General features: G+C 36.1%; 1 protein-coding gene across 1 annotated transcript; it reads right to left on the bottom strand.

The window, feature by feature from the left end:
* Positions 1–543: 543 nt before the first annotated feature.
* LOC103032312 (beta-2-microglobulin) lies at positions 544–4,208 on the bottom strand. Its single transcript, XM_049473341.1, has 4 exons — positions 4,002–4,208; positions 2,683–2,955; positions 2,258–2,578; positions 544–2,203 (listed from the first exon to the last, which is right to left on the bottom strand). The coding sequence occupies exons 1-3, from the start codon at positions 4,063–4,065 to the stop codon at positions 2,565–2,567; spliced, it is 351 nt and encodes a 116-aa protein (XP_049329298.1). The 5' UTR covers positions 4,066–4,208; the 3' UTR covers positions 544–2,203; positions 2,258–2,564.
* Positions 4,209–8,987: the final 4,779 nt, after the last annotated feature.

Consider the following 8,987-nt stretch of genomic DNA (forward strand, 5'->3'; position numbering starts at 1 on the left):
GCTGGCCACTATGGGTGGCAATAGCTTTGATGATGTATTCCAGGTTCACGTGACACTGTTTGTGGATTGAAGAATGTTAAATGTCTGCACAGCTTTAAAAAAAAAAAAGAAAATCCGATCTATCTGGCACCAACTATCAGGCCTTGTTTGAACTCTAAAAATTAACATCCTCTTGCCGAGAGTTTGCTGGATATTGTTTAACCTTATTCACAAAATAACATATCACACCTTACCCAGGTGTGTATATCTTATAGAGGTGTGGGCATTACCACGCAGTCCTCTGATTTAACACTTCATGACTTCAATTTAAATACTGCTGTCCCATGACTTTTGGTATGTCAGTGTAAAAATATTTCACAGCCATGTACTTATGTTCTTTTATTCAGCTGACTGACCTCCTATTTTGGTTCACATTTTCCAAAAGAAGAGCCTTGTTTTTTTAATATAATCTCTAGCTAAGTTTGTTAAACATCACATAACAGTATTAAAAGCAGGGCAATGGTTGGATGAAATGGAAAATGAGATAGAAACACACCATAAACATTCTGAAGCTTTAGGCTTTAACTTTATTATTTTTTTATTTTTTATTTACCCGAGAAGAAAGTGTTACTTGGCACAGATCACAGGTCATAGAAACTAAAAACATAGTGTAAGTTTACCCCAGTAATAAAAAAATATTTATTTTCTTAGTTTAATTAAATTAAATTGAGCCCTTCCAACAAAAAGCCATGTATTAAACATATCTCCCTTTTGGGAGGAATATTTTTTACATTAACAACTAAAATGTGCTTAATTTAGAGATATATTTCTTTATCCATAAAGACACTTAAAATAAAAAAACCTAGAAAAGAAATTAACCTAATTTTAAACTATAATTTGTTTTCTTGGAAGGCCTCAATTGTATAGTAGATAAACTTGGTGCTTAAAAGTATTTAAAACATCAGTAGCATTCATAACCACATTAAAGTAGTGCCATTAACCTTGAAATTACAAAGTAAGATTATGAAAGAAAAATCCCATCACAGACATATGAACATAATTTGTGCGCCAAAGAAAGTTATCTATCAGTAAGTAGTGTTAATACGTCAAATTGCAACATCAAGCACAGCAGGATGATCTAAACCATGACGCTCGCTCGTCAGTGATTACAATGACTAAATGATTTCTCTCATTTCTTGTTCAAATGTAACAGTCAACACATATTTAGATTTTAAAGACCCATACAATTAAAGTGCTGTAAATGTAAATGGTTGTTATTTGTATGGAAACATTTTTAGGGATGGGTATACACCATAACAGCATTAGATACTGCCTACGTGAGGCCTCAGGTAAAGAATCTTAATATTTGAACGCAACTGTTAAAGTATCCACTTCCACTTCTTAGATCAATTGATAAGATTAAATTGTTGATTAAATTGTTTCTGTGACCACAAGAAAAGGTGATAAACATGCTGTTTCTTTTTATCTTAACTATACTACTGTAACCAGTAAGTAAGTAGGTATACCACTGGACAATAGGTCCTCACCTTTCTTGTCTGGTTTTAAATCTAGATTAAAACCCTAATTTTACCATGATTGTGATGATCTATGTAATGTTTTAATCTATATCTGCCACATTCCAGTGTGTGATCATATATTATATTATATTATATATTATTATATATTATCATGAATATATCTCTTTGGTTTTAAAAAAATATATAAATAAATGTACTAAATATATACTACTGAATAAAATGTGACAAATATTTGCAATACACACAATTTAAATTACATTCATCTGGTTCAAAGTTTTTAGCAAACACAAACAAACCAAAAATACCTTATTGTTTTTGTTGCTTAGTTCCCACCTAATATATCTATTACCTTTTACATCCTAGTTTACCACTGTTAGCATTGTTCCAGGTTAGAGTTGTTAGCGATAGCAATGTCCACACTTAAAAACTTGACAGTACTGTGTGTACCATTGATTTAATGAGACACAAACAAATATAAGTAATGGTAAATTATTATGTGGGGCAGGCATGTTGGATTGTGAAATCTGGGTTGGTGGTGCTCTCCCTATTTTCCAAGTAGGAAATGTTACTTAAGGGGGTATTCCACTTGAAGTTCTTACATGAAACTGGGAAATTCTGACAAACAAAATCAAATGGCAGCATTTCCTACATTTCCTTCGGGATGAATAAAGTATCTATCTATCTATCTATCTATCTATCTATCTATATCTACCTATCTATATCTACTTATCTATATCTACCTATCTATATCTACCTATCTATATCTACCTATCTATATCTACCTATCTATATCTACCTATCTATCTTAAATCTGCATAAGGTGATGTAGTAAGACTGCTGGTTCCATTATTAAAGTCCATAACATATAGATGTTACCTGAACTCTATTGAATATGGTGGGACATATGGGTTAACATTTGTGGCCAGAATTTGTATTTTAGACCCACTTTCAGAGTAGTTTCATATTTCCAATACAGGATAAACTCCTAACAGTGTACTTGTTTTTCCTACATCATCAAAATTGCTTATACCCCAGCTTCTTCATTGATTACATGTCTGCCTCTGTAAAAAGAGTAAAGAATATGATGTAACACATGCATGCAGAGTAATGTTGATACATCTACTGCCAAACATGCATTAGAGGGAGCTCAAAATTGTACCCTTACCCCAAACAAAGTTTTTGCCGATGCCCATGTGCGTGACCCTGCAGGCATACTCCTCGTTCTTCTGAGGTGTGAAGGAAACGCTCCTGGTCAGGTGGAACTTCCAGCCCTGTTCAAAAGCCAGGTCTGTCTGCTTGGCGTTGGGGATCTCAATTCCATTCTTCAGAAGATTAATGCTGATGTCTGGAGGGTGGAATTCGCTCACATGGCAAATCAGGATGTTCTCTTTGCCAAATTCACCAGGGCTGTAGCTGTACACCTGGACCTTGGGGTCAGATAAATAACACACATGGATAACGTTAAGCTGGATGTCATGTTATTATGTGACATGGAAAATGTCATGTTTTATTGTTTAATGGGTGATGATAGTCCACATAAACTTCATAATACAGGTCTGAAAGTCCAAATGATCTAAAAATGTGCTTTCACACTGCAAAAGAACGGAAACATGTTGAAAATGTGATTTTGTTCCAGCATTCATTAGCTATTTTGGTACAGATTAAACTGAAAAGAACCAAAATCTGGATCAAACAAAGAAGGTGAGAAAGTGCCAATGAGAAACTTCTGGAATTTGAATTTATAATGTTGTGCCACTCTAGGGCTGTAAAAAGTGATCTTAAATCTTTATTAAAAAACAAAACAATAACAACACTTTTTTAGTATTTGACACAACAATGTAAATGTTTTAACACCTCTGGCACAAGTGTCTAACTCTTTATTTATCAAGAGACATGAGATCATAAATTTAAATCCCAGCAAAACCGCAGCTCGGTCTGGTCTGAAATAAAAAGCTCTTTCTTCCAAAAGTCTGGAAACATCATGTAGTCTAGTGAAGTGCCTGACAGATAGATATTAGCTATAAACAAACTTAAGAGAAAGAATAAAAACTAATAACATCTACTCTGTCTTCGCATTTTCAACCACTACAGTACATTCACTGATGGGAATTACAACTAAAATTAACTAAAACAACTTGAGCTAATAAAACAATTCTATTCATTTAATCATAATTTAAGGGTGACTTTAAATTCACCTTGGTTAAACATTCTATGAACAGGAAAGAGAAACTGAAGAGGGTAGGGCACATGACCAACAGGAAAACTAAACAGGGTGGGAAATTCCAGTAACTATGACTGTCATTTTTATATAACTAATTATTTTTATTTAAATATTTAGCTACAACATCTATTGAAATGTTACAGAAAGCACACAAAACACTTAACTACATAATCCATACAAGTTATTAAAACTGTATTATTTACATAAAAACATAGAAACACACAGAAACACAGAGAAAAACACGCCACTGAGACTCTACTTACACTGTTTAGCCAGTGAACTGCAGCCCAACGCAACAAAAACCACAATAGAGAGAAGAAGCTTCATGATTCACGAGTGTTTAGAGATAATTCTGCTGCAAATGGCGAGTTGGTGTCGGATTAAATGCTACGTCTCAAAAAAAGTAAACCGAAAGTAGAATGAGAGCTGGGGTGTAGGAGAGTCGGGCTGCAGTCAGGGGCAGTTCTATTTTCTCATTGGCTAAAACAAGAACAACCCCTCATACACATTGGTTTAGTTTCAGGCATTCTGAATCGGCCAAGCGGTTAGAAAAAGAATAAACAGACACCCACAGACAGGCAGAACGGTGTGCAGAAGCTAGCTGGCTGTTTAGATTAGTTAGCCTGTTAGTTTAACTACTACTAGTCGCGGTTAGCAGCTGGTTATCCTAGTTAGCGTTGCGGTCCCCGGTCAAACAGACGCGCCTCGCCCAAACACTTTTTTACCGCCTTGTCTCCTAACCAGCGGTGGACTCTGTGTTAGTGCTGATATTGAATACTAGCTTAAATAAAAGGCGTTTGGGATACATATAGGCCATGATACTGGGCAGGAAATGTTAAACTAAACTGAGGGAAATTTAAAAACGAAATTTGTTCAGAAGGAGGAAATTACCCACTAAAAACCAGTACACGAATAACTGGTCAAAAACAAAATATATAAACATTTAATGTGCTTAAACTACAGTGTGATCCAAAAAAACGACTGAAAGTCATATTGACCTCATCCAAGTGTCTGAAACTTAAACCAATGAGAAAAACAAAAGTTGTTCTTGAGTGCCTGAAACTAAAACCAATGGGAATGAGGGGTTGTTCTTGTTTTAGCCAATAAGAAAATAAAAAACGCCCCTGGCTGCAGTCCGACGGCAGGGCTTTTCAAATACTGGCCTCTATCACATTCTTTACTAAATAAATATGTTCAGAACCCTGTACGTTTTATTCTGTGTATATTTATAAAAAGTGATGAGAAAAACAACGGCTATTTCCAAAAAGCGTTGAGAAAAACAACGGCTATTTCCAAAAAGCGTTGAGAAAAACAACGGCTATTTCCAAAGTGTTGAGAAAAACAACGGCTATTTCCAAATAGTGTTGAGAAAAACAACGGCTATTTCCAAATAGTGTTGAGAAAAACAAGGCAAATACGGTCATTTTTACTAATTAAAAAACACACCTGATCCAAATAATCCACCAACAACTAACTAATCAACTAACTATCTGCGCTCGCTGAGGCGAACTGTGTGATACAGCAGGAAAACTGTGATAGAGGCGATCTCGAGTTTTTGAAAAGACCATTCATTTTCCTCATAGGGAAAAAACGCTTTGACACGGGAAACATACAAGGACTACAGAATGATGCACGACTTCAGTGGAAAGTTAATGGGATTTTTAAGAACAGAAGCACTCAAGTACACATTCTGTACTACATAAATACGTTCAGAAGCCTGTACGTTTTATTCTGTGTACAATTTCTCCTGAACGTCACTGAATCCTATGGATTTCGAGATCAGATGAAATTCCTGTGAAACGCTAGGGGGAGCCCGCGAGTGAGTCTTCAATGAATGGGGTTGAATGGAGCTAAAACTGGTAAAAACTCGTTAAAAAGTTAAATGTCCAACTCCTTGTTATAATTTTTACGTTGCGCAAAGAGGCACCTGTATATTTAATTATACAGCAAACACAGTTTGGACAACAGAGATGCTAGCAGTACTCTTACTATGGGGTACAAATGAGGGGTTGGTTTTGTTTTAGCCAATGAGAAAATAAAAGACGCTCCTGGCTGCAACCCGACCATAGGGCTTTTCAAATACTGGCCTCTATCACATTGTGTACTAAATAAATATGTTCAGAACCCTGTACGTTTTATTCTGTGTATATTTATGAAAAAGCCTTAAGAAAAACAACGGCCCTTTCCTAAGAGCGTTGAGGAAAAACAACGACCATTTCCAAAGAGCGTTAAGAAAAACAACGGCCATTTTTAAAAAGCGATGAGAAAAACAACGGCCATTTTAAAAAAGCGATGAGAAAAACAACGGCTATTTTTCAAAAAGCGTTGAGAAAAACAACGACCATTTCCAAAAAGCGTCGAGAAAAACCACGACCATTTCCAAAAAGCGTTGAGAAAAACCACGACCATTTCCAAAAAGCGTTGAGAAAAACAACGGACATTTTTAACAAAGGCAATTACGGTCATTAGTTTATACGAATTACAACACACCTGATCAATCAACTAACAACTAAATAATCACTAGCTGCGCTCGCTAGCAGGACCACTCCAAAAAGACTAAATGTTTTTTTTTTTTTTTTTTATGTTTTTTCAACTGAAACCAATTATAAGGAAACATCTTAACGTGGCTCGATGTACTAAACCAACGAGCCAGAATTTATTTCACTACACAATAAAGACGGTAAATAGACCTGCTACAGCGTTTAAAGTTGGTTCTGGGGAAACTCTAGGTTAGTGTTTTACCTGCTGTGACACGCTCAGCTCTCCTCAGTGAGGGCAGTTCATTGAGAAGGGTAATGCTGCAGGCCGGAGCACCAGTGGGCGTGGCTAAAGGGCGGAGCATGTGTCAATCATTTTTAACTGCAGCCAATCAGATACTACACTTTCGTTGTCAATCACTTTTTATTAAGCCAATCCTCAGACAGACCAAGCTGTCCATCATTTTTTTACTGCAGCCAATCACCTTAACAGATCTGTTAAAAGAAGGCGGAAACTGCGGTGCTACCGGTTAAACGTAGCGCGATTTAAACTTCTGAACAGCGGTGAAGCTGAATGTGTATAAGTATTTTACACAATACTACATTAACAGTTTAAACACATTTATGTGCTACTGTAGTTAGTCCTGCCTATATGCCGCTCTTAAACAGAAGTAACTGAATGAAAACTTTAGAAAAGCCCTGACTTTTTAAAGATTAAAATACTTGTTTTTCTGGAATGGCACTTTCGTGATTTTTTTTTCCTTTATTGCAGTAATTGCATTAAATCGTGTATACGTATGTGTGTGTTTATATATATATATATATATATATATATATATATATATATATATATACGTAATATATATACGTACACATACGTATACACAATTTAATGCAAGGCAGACAGACAGACACTTTATTGATCCCCGAGGAGAAATTTTGGAATTACTGCAATAAAGGAAAAAAATCACGAAAGTGCCATTCCAGAAAAACGAGTATTTTAATCTTTGATTTAAAAATATCTAAAGTCAGGGCTTTTCTAATGTTTTCATTCAGTTACTTCTGTTTAAGAGTGGCATATAGGCAGGACTAACTACAGTAACACATAAATGTGTTTAAACTGTTAATATAGTATTTTGTAAAACACATTCAGCTTCACCGCTGTTCAGAAGTTTAAATCGCGCTACGTTTAACCAGTAGCAACGCAGTTTCCGCCTTCTTTTAACAGATCTGTTAAGGTGATTGGCTGCAGTAAAAAATGATGGACAGTTTGGTCTGTGTGAGGATTGGCTTAATAAAAAGTGATTGACAACAAAAGTGTAGTATCTGATTGGCTGCAGTCGACAATGATTGACACACGCTCCGCCCTTTAGCCACGCCCACTTGGGCTCCGGCCTGCAGCATTACATAGATGAGTTCATTAGCTGGATCAGCTGGGTGTAATTTGTTGTAAATATACGGCCGGAGTTCGCTGGTGTTGCGCCGAAAAGAGCCCCCTGTTAATCTATGCAGTTACGCCGTAGCATTAGCTTAAAACTAGCATTACACATTAGTACAGGCTTATGGACATATTTATTATTTACCACAGGATGTGATAGAGGCCAGTTTTTTTAAAGCCCATTCATTTTCCTCATAGGGAAAAAACGCTTATGCCAGGTTCACACTACACGACTGGTTGTGCTGTAATGCTGTAAAACTGAGTCCTTCAGTTGTTGAGACTTTCACACTACGTGACTGATCAGCGACTCAGGGTCACAAATTACACGATTTCTCATCATAGGAAATCGCCGACTGTTTGCTCTCCAGAAACAAGTTTCGTCACGAGAACACACCTGAACTAAATGCACACGAAAACTAGTGATGCCATGCCAGAGAATCTCTATAGAGGAGAATATGCACTCGCAGTGAGTCCAACATGAATAGGTTCATATGAAGCAACTAAGCAAAATCTGAATTTATAAATGTCTGATCATCTTATACTGAAATATTAACTTATGTGCTCAACTATGTGACAAAACTATGTCAAATATTTCAGTACTGCAGACATCATTTGTTTTTATTTAGAACTCCTTTTAAACATGCTCTACCTGTATCTCCAGGATCAGCTCGCCAGCCACTGAGGTCATTGTAGCAGTAATGCTAGTGCTTTACAGTGTAAAAATATACTGGCAAACTTTCTTAGTTTTTTTTTTTTTAGTAAAATACATTATTCTGCTTTATAAAACTAAAGAAATATTCAGAACACGTTGTTCATAATACATTTTAATTTAACGTTTTTAGCTTTTGGCTTCATTCAAACCTATTTATAGAGGACTCAATCACAGGCTCCCTCTAGAGTCATTTACTGATATCACAGGGGATGGTAGGGTGGTCAGACTCTCCATAAACAGCTCTGGTGTGTTTTGGACCCGTGGTTATCTTTCTGTGATCTCATTGGCTGTATGTAGCCGCTGTTCCTGGCGTCTAGTCGTCGACAGAGCCAGATATTAAACATGATCAGGTAACTAATATCTACAATTTTGTTAAGTTGCGCAAAGAGGCACCTGTATATTTAATTGTTTAAATAGAGTTTGGATAGCAGAGACGCTAGCGGACCTACTACGGTGAGCTGGCTAGTTAGTGATATGGACCTTCTTAAGTTTGTGTGTAAAATCACAAATTTTCGCCTTCCATACACTTCTAAGTTTTTAATTAAATACTAGTTTCAAACTATCCTTTTTTTCAGTCTGGCTGCACCACAAGTCATTATATCGTGTCTTAATTCTGAAGTTA

Source organism: Astyanax mexicanus, chromosome 2 (assembly GCF_023375975.1).
Source record: "Astyanax mexicanus isolate ESR-SI-001 chromosome 2, AstMex3_surface, whole genome shotgun sequence".
In the NCBI taxonomy this organism is placed as follows: domain Eukaryota; kingdom Metazoa; phylum Chordata; class Actinopteri; order Characiformes; family Acestrorhamphidae; genus Astyanax; species Astyanax mexicanus.

Excerpts from the sequence above, each read along its gene's own strand:
- LOC103032312 (XM_049473341.1), bottom strand. The coding sequence starts at position 4,065 with ATGAAGCTTCTTCTCTCTATTGTGGTTTTTGTTGCGTTGGGCTGCAGT. Across the intron at positions 2,956-4,001 it reads CAGTTCACTGGCTAAACAGT|CTGACCCCAAGGTCCAGGTG; the intron begins GTAAGTAGAGTC and ends TGTGTTATTTAT.